Source organism: Salvia hispanica, chromosome 1, assembly GCF_029641045.1.
Source record: "Salvia hispanica isolate PSC_SH4W2 chromosome 1, Shi_PSC_v1, whole genome shotgun sequence".
NCBI classification, from domain to species: domain Eukaryota; kingdom Viridiplantae; phylum Streptophyta; class Magnoliopsida; order Lamiales; family Lamiaceae; genus Salvia; species Salvia hispanica.
Window position 1 is genome coordinate 16,377,994 of NC_142692.1, and position 23,171 is coordinate 16,401,164.

Here is a 23,171-nt window from a genome sequence, read left to right on the forward strand (position 1 = left end):
ATGTCGTTTATCAAATAGGATACGAGTCTATTCTAAATTTCAATTGTAAAACAAAAGATACCACAATAAAAGCAAAGGTATTAACCATGTTTGGTTTTTTATTTTCAATTTCTTTCACATGATGATACAAATAACAAGAAAACATTGATGAAATTTCCTGTCTAATCCAATAAGAATATGAATTTCAAAATGAATAGAATGAAGAGAATTAATTTAAGGTCCCAAACTGATAATTGTCGTAGACTTGAAGCAGCAGTTCTCTGCAAGGAACCACAGCCTGAAGCTTGATGCAAGCGAGGAAAGCACCGGAAAGCTTCCGGTGAAGGCTGTAGGCCTCTTCCGGAGGGGGTGTCAGCCTGTGCCGAAGCATCGTTGCCCCCAGATTTGTAATGCTTTGAGTAATATTCGTCGATCCAAAATCGTACCCTCCACTCTTTGCAAACGGCAGTCCCACCACGAACCCTGCCTGCACATGAGCCTCCACCATTATCTCTGATTCCATTCCGGTCAGAAACCCTAGCCTCCTTGACATCTCAATCACCATCTCCCTATCGCTGTTTCCACAACTCATTACCTGATAATCATAAAACCAACTTCAACATAAAACATGACCAAATCTATTCCACCACTTCAAAGGAAAGGAATGCATCTTACCATCTTTAGATAATCATCTACAAATTCTTTTGGGTAGTCCCTTGCTGCTCCAAAGTCTATAAGGTTGATCGATTTATTCGTCTCGTCATATAAGAAGTTACTCCAGTTAGGATCAGTCTGCTTGAGATCACAGCAAGGGACAGATATTAATAGATGACCTTGGATTAACACAAAACAGATACAATCATGATTTCAGACAATAATTTCAAAATCCCATAGTTGCAAAATTGTATTGGTGATACCAGTGACAGAGCCAACATTAACATGGTCAGATTCTAACCGGGGGGGCTGGTTTAAATGTTGTATAAAAGAAACTGAAAACAAATTAGAAAGATACTGCTAGGTGTACCACCTGCCATATAATCCTGCTGATAACAAAATTAATAAGCACAATCCTAACCATTGACTACCACTCCAAAGACACGACTGGCCTAAGAATCCTTTACAATAGTTTATAAAAGTTGCTATGTAATTATTTGAGTTGTTTTTAATAAGAGCAATATTATTATCGTCTGGTAAGTATCATGGGATTGAATAGCTTCACTATGGCAGAATTGTTCCTTTGAGCCTTGTGAGAGGTGGTTTTCATTTTGTACTTCAATCATTTATTTCTCTTCTACCTTCACACATCCTCTTGTTGTTGCTAAACTGGAATTTGGGTTACATGTTGGGTTTACCAATATATGCCAATTCCTTTACAGTCAAATTCTTTACAACCAGAAACTTGTGAGACAAGGGATATACTCAGTTTGACACACACAGAGAGAGAGAGAGAGACTTGCCTGCATAAAACGGAAGATAAATAACTCCTTCAACGTAAGCTCAAGTAACTTTGTCCCTACATAATTGCGAGTCTCTTGATCCAGCGATGCAACCTTATCAATTGGAATTCCTGCATAAATGGGATACTTGCTATCATAATGAACTTTTGAAGGGTCACGGGTTTTAATGCACAATTGGTAAAGTAAAATATAGATAGAAAGAAAAAGTGATTGAAGTATTGTTAGTGGATAATGGGTTAGAGAGAGAGTTTTTAAAATAGGAAGTTCATAATTTAAAGGACCGGGGGAGTATATAATTCGAGGCCAGAGTTAAAGGAAATGTTTATAAACTATGGAGGCAAAAAATTGCATTATTAATCTAAGATTTATAACAATGGGCGAAGAACTGGAACATGGCAATATCACAATTTCCTTCAGCAATATTCTAATTGAATTATGCAACTTATACCAAAGATAAATAAATAAATATCAACAATATTTATTGTTATTATTATAAAAATTACTCCCTCCGTCCCACAATAGGAGTCACATTTGGTGTGGGCACGGGTTTTAAGAAAAGTAAATAATCGTGGGTTGGAAAAGTTAGTCGAATATGAGGTCCACTTTTTTATATTGGTTATAATAGAATGCGAGTGATGTGAGTTAGGAGACCTTCTTACCATTTATGGTAAAAGTGAAATGTGACTCTTACTGTGGGACGGACCAAAATGGTAAAATGTGACTCTTATTGTGGGACGGAGGAAGTATTAATTTACTCCCTCCGTCCCGCTTAAGATGACACGTTTTCCTTTTTAGTTTGTCCCAACTAAGATGACACATTTCCTTTTTTGGTAACTTTCTCTCTCCAATTAATACACTCAACCACTTTTTCTCACTCCTATTAAAATATCCATCTTCCTTTATCTCTCTACTTTAATAATTACACCCACCTTCTCTCTCTCTAATTAAACACTTTAACCAATAACTCCTAAAATCCCGTGCCGGCTAAGCAATGTGTCATCTTAGCCGGGACGGAGGGAGTATAAATTAGTGACTGTACTTTGACCCAATCCTATTTATTTTTTAGGATGTGTTCAAATCCAACCTAAGCAAATTATTTTCATTATGGCTGACTTACTGAATCCAAGGTTTAAATAGGAGGTCAGGTACAGAGACTAGTATCTACTACTAGTAAAACAAATGACTTCTTTCTTTCATATAAAAAAACAGATTGAGCACATACCAGGTACTAGTTGTGTAGTTAGAACTCTTCTACTGCATAAATTATCCACTACAAATGGAACATAAAATCCTTCTGCATTGGATAACAAAGTACGAAACCTTTTCTGGCTTTTGGCCTCCAATTCATAATCACATTCACGAGAAAGTTCTTCTTTCGCTACCTGTGAAGGAATTAAAGCATAATTTGACACTAACAATCTCAATTGCATGGCATTAGAAAACCGACTTCAGGTAGCAGTTGTCATTGCAGCCAAGTCTCATAAGAAAAGTAGGATATGTATGAAGAATCAAAGATGCATGAATTTTAAAATCTGATACAAATACACCCCATAAAGAAATAATTTCCATCAGAATTTGCCAGCTGAAAGCCAAAAGCAAGAAGTTTTAGAAAGAGAAGCCAGAGCATCTAGATAATGATTGATAATTGCTAACCATGCAGCTTTGAGAGGTAATATCTGTGTGGTTAATCCAATTATCAAAAGTATGTGTGCATAATTGCACAGTCAAAAGAAGTGTTTGAGATCATCAGATTAACAACTCGTTACAAATTACTACTGCATTGTCCAAGGTCATTGCTCACCAACAATAAAGCAGTACAACTAACCAACTTCAAAGTTCAAACTAATTCAATGGTCATTATTGTGCATATCTACTCAACTGGTTCACTTTTCAATTTCTTAAATATCAATATAATGGGATTCATCAAACCATATCATGATATAACATGGAAATCTTATCAAGCCAAGAGACATAGGAAAAGTTCCAGATAAATCAGTGATTAAAAACTATACCTTCATTGCATTGTCAATGTACATTTGTTCTGGTAGTAAATTTGTATAAGTTAGTAGTCGTTTGACATTTTCGATGTCACTTTCAATGCTATCTGCAACTCCAGGATACTGAATCTTCATTGCAACCTCCACACCATCCTTTGTGATAGCCCGGTGGACCTAAATAAGGTTTTAAGAGCCTCATAAGATGAAACACAACAGATGCGGACAAGAAGGATCATGTGAAAACCTTTACTCAGTTTTAGGAGGTGTGAATAAATAGAAACGCATGCACAGTCAAGCAATCATTTCCATCACTTACCCTTTCCACTAGAGAAATTCTAGCACACTCTCCGAAAATCATATTACTATAAGTTAGACACATCATTTCCTTCCAATTTGTATTTGGATAAGTGTGGCAAAAGGCTCACTGTCACTTATATATTTATCTTTGATGTCTCTATATTGACTGGTAAGTGAAACAACAACAGCTTTCCTTATATCATATTTTAAACCATTGAATAAATAAATATGTGAGTGGTAGCTAATTCAAAAGTACGGCTCATAACTTTTTCTACATATGTAGAGAAACCTTTCCATGTTCCACTAGCCACTCTTAATTTGCTTAATTTGTTTTGAGGTAATTGTCAATGAAAACATGGAGAGTCTCTTTGAAAATGTAAGAAAACACACTCAGTGAATTATGATGAGTTTGAAATAGCCAGGAGTAACTTCAGCACCTGCCCTATACTTGCTGCAGCAATTGGATCATAGTCAAAACTTGTCAACTTGGAGGACCAGTCTGAACCTAGTTCAGCATTCAAAACCTGATTGAGCTGATTCCTTGGCATCCGATCTGCACCCTGACGTACAATTTCCAAAGCTTGCAAGATCTGGAAGGGCATTAAAGCTCACAGTTAATGAAGAATATAAGAATTGCATGTGAAGCTAAGAAAGTGTGAGCACCAATCATCATAACTATAAGGCATAAGCAAAGCTCGATTCAGTTAATCATTATATAATGCAATATAATCTATTACCTTGTTCATAGAGAATGTTTTCCCTATTCTATCTTTGACTAAAATTTTGACCTACAAGCATGTCTAAACAAAGCACCCAAAAGATCTTGGTGCATATGAAATAGTGTCAGTTTGATGCTTCATGCACGAAAATCAAGCATCATAGAGCTGCTATAAGTTAGCTGTTGAATGAATCAAGCCACCCAAAAAAATATGAACCATCTGGAACTTTCACATTTCACTTTCATGTCAGTCTCATTGCATTGAAACAATTGAAGTCCACTCTTGCACAAGATTCACAGTACTTGATCATTCACCAAAACTATGTAAATTATCTATTTCTGAACCATCCAAAATGCTACCAGAGCTCGATGTCACAGAAAATACCAACTGCATGCAAGACGATGAAATGTACAAACATTCAAAGGAATACGATTCATACAAGTGCAGTAAAAAATTACTATCATATACTGTTTTACAACCACAATTATCTACTAAAAACAAAATTGGGGATGTTTTTTACTCTCTCCATCCCAAGGTAGTTGAGTAGTATTCCTTTTTGGGTTGTCCCAAGGTGGTTCATGGTTGAGTCATTTCACTTTTTGGAAAAAACTTTATCATTTCTCGTACTTTACTCTCTTTTCATCTCTCTTACTTTACTCTATCCACTTTAATTTTAACACAAATTTCTTAAATCTTGTGCTTAAAAGAAATGCCTCTACTATAGTACTATCTTGGGACGGAGGGAGTACCATTATCACAGGAAACCAGATAGAACACATTTTAAAGTATGCATAGAAGCTTATACAGCGCACTAACTCCGGATCAATATAGATATAGCATATGCCTACTTACTGGAGCAGGTACAAGATTTTCATCTTGGATGCTTAACATTTGGCCTAATTTGAGAGCAGCTCCACGCATTCTGCATAATGCAAGAGCTAAACGCTCTGCGTTCCTCTCAGACAAGAAAGGGGAAACAGCCTGCTGACTGTTTTCTGATTCAGGCGTCCCGTAGAGGACTCTCTTCGTAGATTCCTGAAACGTGCCCCATGCGAGACCAGCGCCAAGTCCAGCAAACCTTCAATCAAGCTTGAAAAGGTAAAACCAAAGCTCAAGCCAATATGAACCGATTTAATCCAAAGAAATGATATTGATTTAGGGGTGTTACCCAATGGCTCTAGAGAAAGGTGTGGAAGGAACTTTCCTCTCTCGAGGCTTCCTCCGGCGGCTATTCGCATCAACAGCGGACGGGGCTCTCGTTGAGGTCGCAGAAGGAGCATCGAATTCGGTCCGTGAATGTGAATCTGGATTGGAAGTGGAAGCGACAGGGAGATCAACTGCGGCATCTGCAGCCGGCGTCGGCAGGGTATCGGATTCGGAAACATCACGATCCTTATCAGTATCGCGATTGTGATTATCAAAGTAGACTACGCTGCTGCCTGTATTGGCATGACTATTATTGCCATTGCTATTATCAGTTTGGGCGCGAGGAATTTCTAGAGTGCGGAGGTTTCCTTTGGTGAGGCCGGCGGCGTCGGTGGCAGAGAGAATGGCGCCCTTGATCAAGGTATCCGCAGACGGGCGGCGGATGGCCTCCTTAGCCACCAGAGATAAGCCATTCACCACTCTCGCAATGTCCTTCAATGGAACCATTCTCAAAAATCAGCCGTAATTCTTCCCAAATTCAAAATGTATATCGATTATAGTGTGCCCTAATTCAACAATGGGATTGTATAAAACTCGTAAGAAGAAAAGCAAGGGGCGAAGAGCAAGGATGTCCGTCGAAGACGGAACCCTACATTAAATTATGCATATGGTTTGGGTTGAGCTTCTAACTTTTACGTGTGCATTCGTCTGCCGCTCCTCCACGCCGCCGCCAAACTCACATTTCTTTTTACAATATTTTTTCAATTTCACTTGCTCCAATTTTTCATCACACATTATAATCATCATTATACCTTACTTACATGGATTAAGCACAAAAATAGCATTTGAGATGGATGGAAACTAATGCATAATTGATAAAGTAAGAGAGATAAGAAGAATGATAGTTAAAATATTGTTAGTTGATAGTTAGACTCACATTATTATTATGAGTATTTAATGGTAGACCGTGAATCATAGTGGTATATGTTGTAGTATACTTTCTTTGTCCACGAAAAATAGGGTTATTCTATTTTTATACCTCGTTTTGGAAAAAAAGACTTCTCTATATTATTCTTTCTTACTTTTCTATTTATCCACTTTAACTATTTATTATGACTTTTCCAAAACGAGGGATAAAAATGGAATAACCCTATTTTTTGTGGACGGAGGGAGTATATAAATTGATTTATATGAGTAATGAATTGAAGAGAATATTCCATAAATAAAAATAAACTATTTTTATAGGACGGACGAAAGTGTCTCTACTTTTCATGGGACGGAAAGAGCATTAATTAATTAAATTAGAGGGTGAGATCTTCTACCACAAAATGAAATTTTCCTTGTTAATTTTCATTTTTCTAGTGAATTTACAATTCAATAATTATTACTTAATTTAAAGAAAATTAACGCCAAGCATAATTATAAAAAATGTGGTCATTCAATCTTGTAATCGAGCCAAATCACGTATGGATTGCAATAAAAGTGTTAAGCAAGTAGTGGAACTCCCCTCTTAACCACTCATCAAAATCTCCAAAGAAATTCATTCATGAGGATATTATTCATTCTGTCATACGAGAGTATGCACTTTTAATTAGGTACGAGTTTTAATGCACAATTAGTAAAATAAGAGAGGAATAGAATAAAAAAGTAATTAAAATATTGTTAGTGGAAAATAAGTCTCACCGAAAAGAGATTCCAAATTTATAAAATACATACTCTTACGAGACCGGACTAAAAATGAAAGTATGCATGCTCTTAAACGAACAGAGGGAGTACATAGTAGTACATGTATTTAGATCCAACAAGAATACTGAAAACAGTAACAAGGTAGTAGCTCCTATACTTAACTTACTTTGAGTCACAATATTTACTTTTTCAATGAATGTTTTCCCTACCTCGGACAGACCTGAGGCCACACAATCTTGGTAATAATAGAATCATTGTAGTAGCGTTTAAAGTTTAAACAAACATTTATGAGGTGAATTTCTCAACTTCATTATATGATTAGTATATTAAAGACAAGCAGAGCTTACTCTATACATAATTTCTACACTATATAATCACTTATCAATTCTAAGATTATTACAAAGATGGCCCAGTTCAGGCCTCGCATCCATCCAAGTTGTGAATTTCATCTCACTGGCTGACGTGCTGTACAGATAGGATCTAAACGCGATCAGGAAGAAGTATCGCCTGCAGTGCATACACACAGCAGCATTAGATCTTAGACCTAAAGCCAATTATTGGAAATGGAAAGCATACTGAAAATGGAAGATCAGTAGAATATCGATATGTAATGGTGCCTAAGTAGCATAGCCGGAAACCAACCTCAGAGCTTTAATACCCATATCAACAAGGTATGCCCGATGTTCATCACTATCATTTGAAAGCCTTTCAAGTTCCTTGCTGTAGTATAGAATATCATCTCTCAAGTGTCCAGCACCGGCGCACCTTTAAAAGGGAGGAAATAACTAGATAGTTTGAGAAACAACATCAAAAGAAGCCAAAACAACCATACCCTTTTTTTCATCATTGTGCTTTTTGATGGCAAGGCAAATTATACTTCATCTACAGCTCACCCCTCCCCTTTTGTATACTATTTTCACCATATTTGTATGACTATGAAGTGAAGTCAAACCTTGAGAGAATCCAAACTAATCATCCTATATGAGCTTCAACCACACCCATCAAACTTCCGCTAACAGTTACTACATCAGTTTTACCACCATACTACCAGTATTATTTTTTGTAAGTTAAATGTTGCAAGAAACTCCAGGTGCCTTCAATATCCTAGATTATGTTTGGTTAAGCAGATGTCGTTTACAAGATTCAATTTCTGGATTATTTGCAAAAAGATTATTAAAACAGAAACCAGACCTAGCACAGTTCACATTTGAACAATTTTCCTGCTACATGGAATTACTGTAAGTAGGTTTGAATTTATATAATATTTGATTTTTATTCTAGTTGGCCCTCCGTCCCAAGGAAGATGACCCCTTCCTTGGGCAGCATGGGATTTTATGCAATTTTATTTTGTGTTAGGTGGAGAGAATAAAGTGAGAGAGAGAGAGAGAGAGAGAGTAAAGGGGTTCTATTTTTAGTAATGGGCCATGTTGCATGGGACAAACTAAAAAGGAAGGTGGTCCATCTTCGGTGGGACTAGAGCGGAAGGAGTACTGTTATATGGGAGTACAAGACATTCTTGAGAAAGTTAATGTTTGATTAAAAGAACAGTGATGCAGAACAAAGCATAAACTCATGGATAATAAAGAGAAGTGTAATATGTGCACAAATGAGTATCATACCTATCTATAACTGAGTCCACATCTGCTTTGCTCTCAGGACCATGGACAAGGACTCTAATCAAGCTTAAAATGTCTCTGTAATCACCCAGTTTTCTTGCTTCATCATCAGAATTAAATTGTTGTTTAACTGAATTAGTTGAGCTTGAAATTCCGACAGATCGTGAGACATGTGATTTTAGTGCTGCCTCTGCTTCAAGCCTCATACAAATGATAGCCATTGCATACGCAACCCCTCCAAATCCTGTATGTGATATGAAAAGATAAGACCCTGCAAAGCTGTTGAGATGCACAAGAAAGGAAAACCGTTGCTTTAGTGTCCATGATACCATGATGACATCAGATGATAGAAAAGACTCACAAATATAGAAGCATCTTAATTGCAATTACAATTGGCATATGCACTATGAAGAATTTGAACCATCAACAACATATATATATATACTCTGATTATAGTAGTAGCATGACAACATCTAAAACTAACAAAAGGACATAAATAGAACGTTCTAGTCAGATGGATAAATTTTCTCTAGTAAGTCTCAGGGATAGAGTGGTCTGTTGTGGCAACGCATGGACGAATAATCTAAATAATCTTTGTAGTGTCACTCATTTTGGCTTGAGATTATGGAATCTCTATATTAGACATATAGAATGATATCATCTCAAACCGTGTATATTTGATTAGAAATTCAGACAATGAAACTGAAAACTTACTCATCCTTTCGATACTGGATGGAATCAACATCTGAAGGTAGAGCTTCTCTTTCTCTAGTTAATGGGATCCTCCGGTAAGCCATGTTATGCCCTTCATGCTTTAGAGCATCATATACCTCTGCTGGAGTCTTAACATCATCTACAAAAATATTCTCCCAGTATCCTATAACACTGGCCTGTTTTGATGCAGGATCATATTCTTCGCGATGTAAAAGCATCCTACCACCAGATTTTTTTATCTCAGAAATTATATCTTCCTTCAAACGTGCCTCCATCTGTTCCACCTGTAATGTACAACCAGATTAGGAAACGGAAAGGTCCTCGACTTTATCTGCAGTCTTATAATGTGAACAACTCTTGGAATTGAGCATACCACTGGGCCAGTGATTCCTATGTGCTTGAGTGTATCAACAGGCTTATTGAGTTCCCTAAGGACAAAAGGTGTGTTGTTGATGTACACAACAGCCTCTTCCCGTAAATCTGTTAAAACTACTTTTTGAGAACTTCCTTCTGCTATGGGCTTGGTGCCTAAATAAGCTAACATCTCTTCTGCACCAGCAATTGTTGGGGTTGCCATGCTAAACACAGGATATCCATCCACCTTAAACCACAAAAATCTCAACAGTGAGACATGCTCTGCTGACAAACTTGTGAGCAAAGGCATACTTTTTGGAATATCATCACAACAAAGTTAAAAAGTTCTTGCACCACAAAGTCATCATCTAGTAACTGTACCAGTAATGAGTCCATATATCTTGAAGTGATCATTTAGTGAATTGTACTATGTTTCTTTGTCATGGAATTTTCTTATAAGAAACAAATTAATTATATATGTACAGGGGGTTCCTGTGAGAACTTTGAGAAGTGAAAATCATATCAGTTCTATGATAGCATCACAAAAGATATCAGTTCATGATATTCAGTCAGGATCTGATATTGATATTGAGCCCGGAACTGATACTGAGTCAGGAGCTGATATTGAGATATTCATGAGCTGATAGGGAGTCAGAAACTAAAATGTTTTGTGATGTCAAGTGTCAACTAATATTGATATTAATGTATTTGTGAACTTAAATAGTTCTATAGTTCTGTGCTTGACTTTAAGAAAAGTTTTGAAATGAACCATCACCTATATGTACCCCACTTTCCACCAACACTTTACACTCACATTCTATTATAAAACTAATATATAAATGTGGGACCCTTATTCCACTAACTTTTTCAAACTCATTTTTCTTCACATTTCTTAAAACTCGTGCCGAGTCAAACTTGGACAATATTTCATGGACGGAGGGAGTATATAACAATTTGAGAAGTAATTTAAATCAAACCAGAAAGAAAAATATAACACCAAAAATCAGCAATACATATTGTTACTGGCATTGTTCATAACATTCATGATAGCTCCTTAAAACATAGAGGTTATCATTAGTCAAGGTTATAAAATCTTGTTGTCAATCGACAAACCTGATATGCTGAACATCTATGTAAAATACGACATCTTCGTACCTTGTATACATTTGGTGCACCATGGATTTGTATGTGGCTAGAAGTCCTTTGACCAGGAAAGAAATACATCTTAAGAATACAGCCCTTCCCCAATACTGAGCCATTACGATCCTTGACAATTGCCTCCATCACAGCATCTCCATGTTGAGAATCATATGGAGCTCTCAATTCCTCCTGCAATCAGAAACATGACAAACAGTCAATCAAGAGGCAAAGAAAAGTACAACCTTGAGTGTTTCAGAAAAAGAAAGGAACTTTACAGGGATAGTAAAGAATCGTCCAGGTCTTAATCTGATGGACCATTTCATGGCTTGAACCTCTGGTCTCTGATGTAACCAGTTTTTAAAAGTCATTCTTGACTCTCCTTGTCCACAAAAACCATCAAATGCTTCGCTTCCTAGATATGCTGCGAAAGCAATTAGGCGGAAATATCGTTCCAAATATTCAGCACCACGGTTTAATGCTACTCGTCTTTCTCGAGGCTCCATATGCTGTTGATTAAACAGCTGCCTATACTGCAAGACAGCTTGGCGAATATTCTGAAGCGCTGAACACCTATCTATTATAGCATCTAAAGCGCCTCGGCATTCCACCCCATTATCAAATAATCTTGTAATCTTCCACAACAATAGGATGTCATTAATCCCAAATGAATGACAAGAGTCTTCCCCAGGCCTAACTCCTTCGGAAGAAGATAATGATGATGTTATACATTCTTCACTCTCATCATCTCTGCGGCTACTAAGCTCTTTCTGTGATGGGTCATCAACTAACACTCTGACAGGCCTTCCATAGTCTATCCGGAGCTTCAGAAGACAAGCAATAACAGTACCAGTTGTTGTCCGTCCAATCCCCATCTGTATAAGACTTTACCCAATAAGAAAGCTAGAACAAAAGAAACTATACATTCAGAAAACTTAAGAATGGTCCATGCAACTGGGTGAGTGAAACTTGAAACAATAGCTACCTGGCAGTTGAAAACAAAAGCTGTGTCTTTGGAGGCAGACACAACATTCATGGCCAAAGTGTCAAAGTCAGAACCTTTAGGAGCTTTTCCATCTGTTATTGGAACACGTGCATACTTGATGGGAAAACCATCAGCTTCAAAGCAGCTAAATACCTCCCTTGGGGTTTGAACAGCATTTGTGTCCACGTGTTCCCAAGCATCTGATATTTTTCCATCATCAGTTTCATGAATGACCATTATGGCACCCTGATAACGCTCAGCTTCACGCAAAATATCATCCTTCAGCCTAGCTTCCATTCTTTCTACTCTTTCACAGTCAATTCCCTTGACATAGATATATTAGAAATTAGTGTATTGGAGAAAGATATTATTTAGATAGTATAAGGCCTATAAAAATATACAATCATAAAATATTAATGTACCATAAATGGGAAACAGAAACAAAGAATATTTCAAACTAAAAGAGTAGCAAGACCAGCTTGGTTATCAAATTTTACTCAAACCTTCTATTGTTATAACAGAGCTAATTAAACAACGTTTACTATGATCGCAAGACCTCTAATCACTACATTTGACTTGAACGGAAAAAGATAAAAATTAATATACTGCTTTGGTGAATATAAATAGTGATTTCATCACAGATCCCAAAATTGCAAATACAGACATGAAGTCTGCTTATTCTAAGGTCTAACCCAAGCAAAAGAAAGAAAGAAGGTGGACAAGACACTCATGTTATTATTTAGGAAATCTGGCCATAAGAGTTGTCACTTCTTGCAAATATCTACTGCATAAATCAAGGAATATGGTGTTCAATACCGAATACTCGAGCATATTTTTGTACGGTCTTTCAACTTCCCGAAGTACAAATGGTCTTCCTTTAATGTAAACAACAGGTTCTTCTCTCATATTGTGCCACAGTACTGGACGGCCACCTCTTGAGCTACCAATCCTTTGAATGACTGATTTGATTCCATCGACAGTTGGATTAGCAACACCATAAACTGGAAACCCTGGAATTTCTCTAAAATTGGGAGCACCCTCCAGTCTTTCCGGTAAACAAGGATGTTGACAACCAGGACAATGGTCACTTTTGAGAACTGTTTGACTTCCAAGGACCTCTCCATTCCTTAAGGCAGCAACTTGGCTCATCTCTAATGGGCGGCCATCAACAGATTCAGCATTTGTCAGTACAGGTGGTTTCAAATTGGCAAAACCTAGAGCCCCCATTGGATCTCTCCTAAGCAATCTGCATGACATGACATCACAAAATATTATCGCAGTTTGACATAGACAAATCTCCCTACTTTCATTATCAACATATATGCTTCAGCAGGGTGATTCATTCTTTAATTGCAAGGTGGCACTCAAAACCAGAGAATCTTGACCCCAGTTCTTCAAATAAGATGTATGAAATAACTTTGATCACATGTGTGCATGATTAAACAAATCTTACTCTACCCTAATCCAGACTCTGACACAGGTATTTTATACATATATTACATTATTTCTCCCTCTTAGTTTGACAGCAAAACCGATCCACTCTTATTGCTAAAAATATACTTAACATATTTTGTGTCTCCCATAATATAACCATGGATAGCCATCCATATAAACTTGGGATAGATTAAAGAGTTGTGCTATGAAGAGTCATGGTAATTCGAGAGCTCTAGGAAAAACTTCATGTGTCCCTGAATATCCTATTCTGAAAATTGTTGTCCCCCCAAAAAGTGACCTATTTCCAAATAATATACAAATATGACGCCAAACAACCAAATTTACCCTTGTCCAGCTTTCCAATGCTACTATAAGTTGCAGACTCTTCAGATTCCCGACAAATAAGAGTAAAAGGAACCAATTTTCCCACTTCCTTGATATGTGATTTTGACATCACCATACATAGGAATTAAGAAAATGTAAAATAATATTTGTAACACTCAATTCAACTTCTCTAATCTAGTTTTCCAGAATCTCCCATAAGGAATCTTGTCTCCAACGTTTTTTGGAGTTTTTATCCTAAGCCTACAAAACCAGTTCGTCCCTGTTAACATTATTAAGCATCAGCATGTCAATCTAAAAATACAGTGCATAGACCTAAAAGTTCTTTTTTCTAAGAAAGGTCAAACGTGGAATAATATAAATCCATTACTGATAAGAGAGCAGAGCATACCCTTCAAGGAGGTGTGCATGAAGTGTGAGAAAAGATGTGAAGGACAGGCGAATTAGGCTGTTATCAGATTTAATTTTATCCTAGTTATGTTTCTTACATATTATTGCTTTAGGATTGGTTTTAGTATGGGTTGGACTAGGCCTCATTACCTGGGCTCTAGTAACTAACTTTAAACAAAATATGCCATAGGGTTCATCTTTTGGAATCATCTTTCAGAACAACTTTGCCGCCAGGAAATCCATTTGCCCTTGTTTTGAGGAGTTTCAGTTCAGTTTATCTTCTTTATTACACTGCCTCTGCCTTTAATCTAACAACTACCAAAGAGGGCATCTTGTAGATATAATATGTAATAGAGATGCTAGCATGGGTGATATGGCGAGGAACAATTATACATTCACTTGATTAAGAGACTTTGATCAATAGATTGAAACTTACAGAGAAATTTATTATTACCTGCGCAATATACTATAAAGCTCTGGTCTAGCTCTCATCCACTCTGTGAAACTGCATTGAGCAGGAGATATAGGATAGAGAGCGTCTCTTTCTGTATGAAGATATACAGCAAAGCAGATAAGGAAATAATATCTTTCCAGGTACTCTACAAAAAAGGAAAGAGATGCTTCCTTCTTCATTTCATCAGCTTGACACAGAATACTACTTCGATAACTAGAAATAGCTTCACGTAGATTCTGTAAGCAAAGCAACACGTACAAAATTTAGAATTTGACTGTAGCACCAAGACTTACTCAATTTTCAGAAGTGTTTCTGCTTACTAGAATTAAGAAAATGAAGCACCCAAGTTGAATACCGGAAAGTCGGAAACACTACCTGCATAGATGCACATTTATCGATGACTTTATCAACCTGCCTCTTGCCTTCAACACCACCCTTGAGACATTTACTAGTCAATATATATTTAGACAGAAAAAGAAAAGGGAAAAAAGGTCTACTGCAATCCATGGAAGTACAAATTATATAGTATCTGGTACCTCCAGAACTCGAATGAGACTCCTAATGACAGCATATTCTCCTCTGCGGATAGATTCCTCTGACTTTGGTAACTCGGTTGAAATGCTAGCACTTAAATCAGAAACTCTTCCCATAGAATTGGTTCTAGGAATGCCTACATAGAAATATATTGTAATATATGGAGTTAGTTCAGATGAGACATACATATAGATCTTCTATCACAAGGACAGATGACCTAACTAATAGGTAATGCTAATATAATAGATTCTATAATATGAAAAATCAGATGGCAAACATTCCCCTTGAATCCTCGATGCACTTATGTCGCTAGATGATGTAATCATATCTATAGCAATAACTATTTTATTATTTGCTAATATTCAACAATTTTACCATGTTCCAGGAAACAGAATCAAAGACTACTCAAAGACTACTATTTTATTATTTGTTAATATTCAACATTTGAATGAATTAATATACATGTAACAAATTACACTGCTCAAATATAGATAATGAAGAGAGTGAAGATTTAAATCAATGAATATAAGTAAAGAAAATCCAATAAAAGTGTCATTGAAAGCTTCATATACAAGACTTAATTTCGAAAGAACTCGTTTCTCAATTCTATCTGCATATCCTAAGGATAGAAGGGCGTCCAGTATTACAGTCAAGATTAGGCTGTCAAAAGCTAACAAAAACTCACCTGAAGCTCCAATGCGGTTAAAATAAATCAGTGTTGCGATAACCATCCCTGTGGTTGTCCGACCACGCCCCATTTGGCAGTTGAATACAATCTCCGTCCTTACGTTCGCTTGAGAAATCTTTTGGACCTTAAAAGTACAGAATATTGGGTAGCTAGTAAGATTGATACACCCAAGCTCAAAACCATATTTATAGAATATTTTATTTTACTAAATCCATGGTTTATAACTGGTAGAGAATATGAAGAAAAAAGAAAAGATAAAATGCTAAGCAAAGCATAGCCCAACCCTCTAGAATCTAGATCAAACACAAACATAAAAAGAACTATCCCTTCATTTAACATGGTCCACAATGTGCATTATTTTGTCCAATATAGACCTGAACACTTGCTGTTGGCTTCTCCAGGGTGCCTTACTAGCTCAAGCCTTTGATTTGTTGGTGTAATTTAAGGAGTTTCCATCGATGTATCTTTTAGGTTATTGGAGGTTCTTTCCTCGTGACTAGAACATAATCTGGCATGTAATATATTTCCTATTAGGAGACCATATTTTATGTTATTGGGGAAAATAGGATGGCGCATTAAGTAATACTCCCTCCATCCCTCACTAACTAAGGCATTTCTTTTCGGCACGGAATATAAGAAAATGGGGTTTTGTTAGTTAAGTGGAAAGAATAAAGTAAGATAGATGAAAAAGTAGAGAGGAAAAAGTAAGAGAGAGAATGCCAAAAGAGGAAATGACTCACTTAGCTTGGGACGTCCGAAAAAGGAATATGAATCACTTAACAAGGGGCAAAGGGAGTAAAATTTAGCAGTGCCCCAAAAGGCATGTAAGGGCCTAAGCAGAGCAAAGATTATACGGATGATGTTAATTCAACTACAGCTACAATTGAAACTTACCAGAATATCAAAATCTTGTTCTTTAGGAGACTTTTCATCTGTTATAGGAACGCGTTCATAATCAACAAGGAACTGATTTGTCAATTCCTCGTACACCTGATGGAGAAGAAGATAGAATAATGAAACATGTAGTTTAGTCTAATTCATTTCAACAGAAAGTATGTATACCTCTAGAGGTGTTTTAACAGAATCATGTGAAACTGGCTCCCATTGGTCCACCATCTGCCCATCTGGTAGTTCATCAGTTACAAGGATTTTATTTCCATACCTGTGATCCAAGGTTGGAAAGATTGACTATATCATTGAAAAGACCATAATAACAACCAAGATATATCATAGAACAATAGGTATAGAAGAACGATGAAAGGATCAAAGAGTACCTAGCAGCTTCTGCAAGGATATCTTCTTTCAATCGATCTTCCATTTGCTCTACCCTGACCCTGTTAATGCCCTACTTTTATTTGAAAAGAGAGATAATGATGAAGATGCTGCTGTGAAGAGCGTAAAAATCGAAGCAAATAATATGGACCAAAAGGTAAAGCAGAAAGCTCTCAACACATCGAGTTAATATATTCATTTTGGAACAAGCGGGGAGGAACTGTTTAAATTTATAGAAGCAATGCTGGAAATTATTCAATGCACAGTGATCAAATTGACTGATCATGGTGTTTGAGTGCTTGTGGATTGCCACAAAGCTAACATGAAAAGGCATTTTGTCAACGAGATTTACCCCATAAACTGGTTTACATAACAAAGTGTAACCCAATGTCTTTGCTTTTTGGAAGGCTTGTATGGGATCAATTATGTTGACTATTTTTTTAAAAATGAATAAGTACATTGAAACACTTCAAGACATCACAAGGCTGTCCTACTTGGATAATCCTAATTAATATCAGCCTTTATAAATAGACAAAAAAAAAAGATTAACATTCCAATATTCAAAGCAATTGCTGAAAATTTGAAACTGGTCCTAGTCCAAATCTTCCTACCGCAAGTAGTGAGTCTACCTACACCAGTCAAATTTTTATACATACAATGCCTTATATTAAAAGCAGACCAAGGTTTCACTTCAATGTTCAACCCACACAATAATCCCCAAGCAGTTTTCCTCATGAGAACAAAAATAAAAATAAGAGTAGAAGAGAGTATCAGGATATCAGGGCTTTGACATACCGTATATTCAAGATTCGAAAAGGGCTGCTCAACATCACGTAGAACAAAAGGCCGACTGTTAATGTATATCACCTGTTTCATTTACCATTGTAACAATAGATTAAATAGAAATATACTGGGAAATCTTTTGTGAATACCCTATTACACAGCTAAGTTCCAGTATTCAAAGGGACAACCAACTTATTCAGTTGATACCCACGTACTCAGCTGTACAATGGTGTTATTCCATAAAGCCTTGGAAGTGTTATGGTCAATTATGTTGTCTTATTTACTTTTGGTCTAAATTCACATCCAGTCGGAACTCAACATAACATGGAAATATTTTTTTAAAAAAAACAGGTAAGCATGCCAATAAACAAGTGGAGCTCAGTGAGAAGTCATTCGTACGGAGATTCAATTAAAGCAGACTGTAGCTCGGAAAATGGAAAAATCAAACCAACATTCTCAGGTAGAGCCTAAATAAGGCTTTGAGTTTCTAATACTTTTGGGACAAACACTATACAATTATTATTGATGCATGCTAGAAAGAAGAAAGATTCTACAGTTGCATATCATCCCAACTATCATCTCCTACACCTTTCGTAATGTTAAAAATAAGGACCGAACAACTAGATAAAATCCAAATTCTAAAACTACTGTCCTGGATATTGCTTTGGGTTTCCACCAATGCAAAGACTAATTATGATGTTCAAAACACAATCCTATCAAAAACACTTGAGCTTCTAACAAAGCCAATAATACTTGCTCCTAACTCCTAAGACTTAAATTGTTGGCTGAAAGTGTTTGTAACTATTATTCTTATTATCCCACAGTAGGTTAATTCTTCCAGTATTATTATCTTCTGAGAAGTGAGAATACTCAAGGATAACGAGTGATATGCAACGATACTACGTCAGATAAGCATAATATATGGAATCAAATTCAAACCTACACACTGGTCAAGGATGGAGCCAGGAAATTATAGCCGGAGGGGCAAAAATATAAACATATAAATTTTTGTCCTAGAGAAGCTCTAATTTTTGTTCTCCAGCAGCTCTAAACCCTTGATATTTTTTTCTACGTGTACAGTTCTCTAAAAGGAAGGCAAAAATTTTTTTCCATCTTTTCTATTCACCAGGACTCCAACCGCCATTTATCTTCTAAGGTGGGGCAGTTACATTTTTTTAATTTTTAAATAGGGGGGGGGGGGGGGGCAATTTAGTGCTCCATAAATATTTTTAATAATATGTTACATATATCTGCATGTATGTCAGAAACTAAGGGGGGGAATTTGCCCCTTCTCACCATATATTGCCTCCGTCCTTGCACTTTGTAGACCTTGATCTAAGTGGTGACGAAAGGATAATCACATGAATAGGATCTGTGATCATCTTAGAATCTACTTCCTCGTATACAACTTAAGTCAAACATTTTACAGAAACTAACATTTCTATCTTATTAGGCAAGCCAGGTAAATACTCAACTAACAATAGGATTGCTAAGGATAAATAAGAATCCCAACAATATCACACACAACAAGCTTAAAACTTATTACTCTCCCCTGCCAAACACTTGGTAAATTATTACCTCTCAACAAACCATAAGTAGCTCCAAGTCAGCATGTAAAGTAAAGCAATAATGACTGCTAATTCATATAATTAAATGTCAAAATACTTACTGAAACTATGTTTTCCGTATTATAATTAATACTATCAAATTCAAATTCTTTACTCTTGATAGCTAAGCATTAAAGGAAATGAACCAGTATGTGGCAATAAAGAAATAGCTACGATTGTAGTGTTGAACATCTGTGCATGTCAAAGTAGGAATACATGTACTTATATAGTTATATTTGTATGGGACATGCAGTTGAATGAACCCAAAATATGTAAATACTCAGTTGGAATCTCGAATTTTATTACGAGACACATAGATATTGTTTTAGAATAAATAAAATCAAATATCTAGAATGAGAACAGGGTATCCACACACGTGAAAAAGTAGTGTCAGAGCAAAACCCCTGGTAATACAACAGGAAAGTCCTTAAACAATTTTAGAAAAACCACCTTAAAACATATATTTACAGCTTATGCATCATCCAGGCACTATAATATCACAAAATATTATGGTTCCAAACACTTAAGAAGCTATAGCAATAGGTGCATCTCCAGTGTCTTGATACTTGATAAAACCTTAAAAGTCATAAATACTGATTTTGCGGCAATCATGGTACATATAAACAAAAATTGTTTTAACATGATTACTCTACTAGCACTAAAAGATCTTTGATGAGAGATAAAATTTATCTACAGTCTACTATAGGATTTGGAAAAAAACACAGGTGCTAAGGAGCAGGCATAGGGAGGAAGGAAGTGCATTTTTTCCTTTTATTCTTTTATGTTTTTAAGTATATAACCAAATCCTACTGGTGGATTACCGAATAAGTCAGGGAAGCAACAACCATTTGTAAAATCAAAATAAAACCATTATAGAGATAATGAACTATATAATTCAGAGAAGATCTACAACAAAATACGAGTGAATGAAAAATGTAATTAATGCGACTCATTAGTGTAAGAAAAGCAAACCAGAACTTGACACATGTTGAATGATGGAGTATAAAAATTCTCAGGAAATCAGGAATTCAACTTCAAGCATCAAACAGAACGGGCCAATAAATCCCCAACGGGAAAGCAAGAATAAATAATCAGCCTATACATTAAATTCATATCTACTCCTATAGTAGCTAACAGTACTTCGACATGTTGTAAAGCATAGAAGGTACATCAGGGTCCATAGAGGACAGAAGAAGTCAGCAAATACTGTATTGCTATGGCGTAACATTAGGGATGCATTACGTTACTTTAAAGCATGTTATAGGAATCCTTCCAAGACTGAAATTGTAAGCACTAAAAGTGGAAACTTACCGGTTCCTCGCGAAGACTAATCCAGAGCACACGAATCTGCTCTCCATTCATGTGAGCCCTGATATGCGTGAGAACATTTCGGATTCCATCAATAGTCGGAATCGCTACCCCATGAACAGGCAACGAGCTCGCCTGCAGGATAAAGACATTGCAATGAGCTCAGTTTGCAAAACCTTTGAAGAATACAACACGGTTGATAACCAAAATCATGATTTACCAAACACAAAGCCAGAGGACAGAAATGTTTATACAAAGAGAGAGAACCTTGCGATAATTGGGGGCGCCGTCGATATGAGGAAGCAAGCGCTTGTTGTGGCAACCTGGAAAATGGTCGCTCTTGAGAATAGTCTTCTTCCCCAGCACGGATCCATCTCTCTGCTTAATTACTTGTTCCGGCTCCTTAGGTATCAGCATGCTTACCATCAATTTATGTGCGAAGCGCCTCCGTTTTCCCCTAAACGAAACCAAAAATCCTCGATTCACAGCTTTTCCGGAGCTCGCCGATGGAGGAAAATTGTTGTTGACGAATAATAATGCCCCAATTTCTGAGAGAGAGAGGGAGAATTTACGTTGACACTTTGATATTGGGGTTTAATCTACATTATCTTATATAGATATGAAAAGGAGAGGGATAGAATATGAAAGGAATTTCTGTGAATTACCGTTGTGGGAGACTAAAAATTTATTCATTCATTCGATCACTGAAGCAATGTGTGCGGAGAAGAAAGCACAGCAGCAGCAGAAGCAGTAAAAAGTGAAACCCTTGTTTATGGTTAGCTGCTTCGTCAGCATTGGGAGTTGACAACGTGAAAACCGTGCGCTGCGCTTAGGAATCGCCACCTGTGCGCTCTCGATTCTTTAATATACGGAATATGCTTTAATTTTTTCTTTTTAATTCAACTCTATCATTACTCTTCTTTGATTTGATGTGCTTCGTGCTTACTTCTAAACTAGGCCATGTGGGGTTCAATTGATGGGCGCAAAGGATGTTGGGAGCTTGGCATAGCGTCGAACGTATTTACCAAGCGTTACTAGAGGTTGAGTGTGACGCGTGAGTGAAAGGCACGCGGACCCTGGTCGATGGGACGATGCATCGACGCTTGGAGAGCTTGGGCGCATGGGATGTGTGGATGAGTTGGATGTTGGACGCAAGTGTGGCACAACAATTTCTTAGATGCCACGAGTGATGATGAAGGACAGGCTGGTTGGTTGTCAGTCGTGTGTGATCGACGCCACAATGAGTTCCCAATTGTATCGAGGTCTTAGACTTACATTGTCATACTTATTGTATTGTGTTTATATTTATTTATACAATGTAATTATTTTATTGAGGTTTTTTTTTCTGTTTCTTAACATGTTTTAGTTTACTATATTCTTATATTATATGTTTGTGTTATATGCCTCGTAGACCATCTCCAACCATACTCCAAAAATGAGTTTTGGTGTAGAAATCTTCTCCAACCATACATCAAATTTAAACTCATTTTTTGTATTTTTTTTAAAAACACAAAATATGGTGTCACTGCAAAATTTTTGTGAGACAAAAACTTAAAAATTGTGTAAATTTTGAATTTGGTGTAAATGATTTTAGTCAAACTACTTTTTAGTGTTACATATATCCAAAAATGAGTTTAAGTTTGGTATAAATTATTGGAAATGGTCTTAATGGAAAGATGATATATATAATGTGTAAAACTAAATTCTACCTTATTTGCCGAAAAAGGTATACATACTCATATATAATGTGCTAGGAATTTTTTTTATGTACTTAATCTTTTTTACTTTATTAATAATTGGTCCACCATCGTCATCCACCCTATTATTATTTCAACTACTTTTTCTTCATATCTTATTTTATTATTAAAATCCGTATCATCACCAAATTAGCTTATTTCTATGTCACTGACACCGATGAAATACTACTCCTATGAAAAAACACTTTATTTAAAAATAAATTTCACTATTTCACTCTTTCAGTAACACTAGGGGTGATTATTCGATCGGTTCGGTTAATAACCGAACTGACTTGTTGGTTAACCGACCCCAAAATTTCATAAAAAAACTAACCAGAATCGACCCGATCTCAAGTTCGGTTATTTAATTAACGACTCGGTTAGAATCGGTCGGTTATCAGTTATAACTGAACTAACCGAATTGAAATGAAAATTGTTTATGGTCTTTCACTTTTCATCTACTTTATTATTATTATTATTATTATTATTATTATATTTCTATTTACAAGTAATACATAAATTGTTTAGGCACTTTA

The 23,171-nt window shown here is 36.3% G+C and overlaps 2 protein-coding genes across 3 annotated transcripts; both read right to left on the reverse strand.

Moving 5' to 3' along the window:
• Positions 1-66: 66 nt before the first annotated feature.
• ABC1 (ABC transporter 1) lies at positions 67-6,342 on the reverse strand. The gene is made up of 8 exons (XM_089063450.1): positions 5,618-6,342; positions 5,302-5,527; positions 4,168-4,320; positions 3,449-3,607; positions 2,659-2,818; positions 1,437-1,546; positions 655-771; positions 67-574 (listed from the first exon to the last, which is right to left on the reverse strand). Exons 1-8 carry the CDS (start codon positions 6,100-6,102, stop codon positions 209-211), a joined length of 1,776 nt encoding a protein of 591 aa, XP_088919576.1. The 5' UTR covers positions 6,103-6,342; the 3' UTR covers positions 67-208.
• Positions 6,343-7,350: 1,008 nt separating this feature from the next.
• Positions 7,351-21,709, reverse strand: LOC125222097 (metal ion-binding protein). Of its 2 annotated transcripts, XM_048124538.2 has the most exons (20): positions 21,565-21,709; positions 21,167-21,447; positions 20,903-21,034; positions 17,997-18,068; positions 17,204-17,274; positions 16,992-17,091; positions 16,824-16,919; positions 15,927-16,053; positions 15,244-15,377; positions 15,083-15,142; positions 14,708-14,943; positions 12,904-13,333; positions 12,088-12,411; positions 11,381-11,977; positions 11,121-11,294; positions 9,985-10,212; positions 9,612-9,895; positions 8,901-9,176; positions 7,924-8,046; positions 7,351-7,788 (listed from the first exon to the last, which is right to left on the reverse strand). In XM_048124538.2, the coding sequence occupies exons 1-20, from the start codon at positions 21,590-21,592 to the stop codon at positions 7,656-7,658; spliced, it is 3,906 nt and encodes a 1,301-aa protein (XP_047980495.1). In that variant the 5' UTR covers positions 21,593-21,709; the 3' UTR covers positions 7,351-7,655. The 2 variants fall into 2 exon arrangements, with proteins under 2 accessions (XP_047980495.1, XP_047980496.1); XM_048124539.2 differs by lacking the exons at positions 7,351-7,788; positions 7,924-8,046 and having other exon boundaries at positions 8,958-9,141.
• Between the last annotated feature and the right edge of the window lie 1,462 nt (positions 21,710-23,171).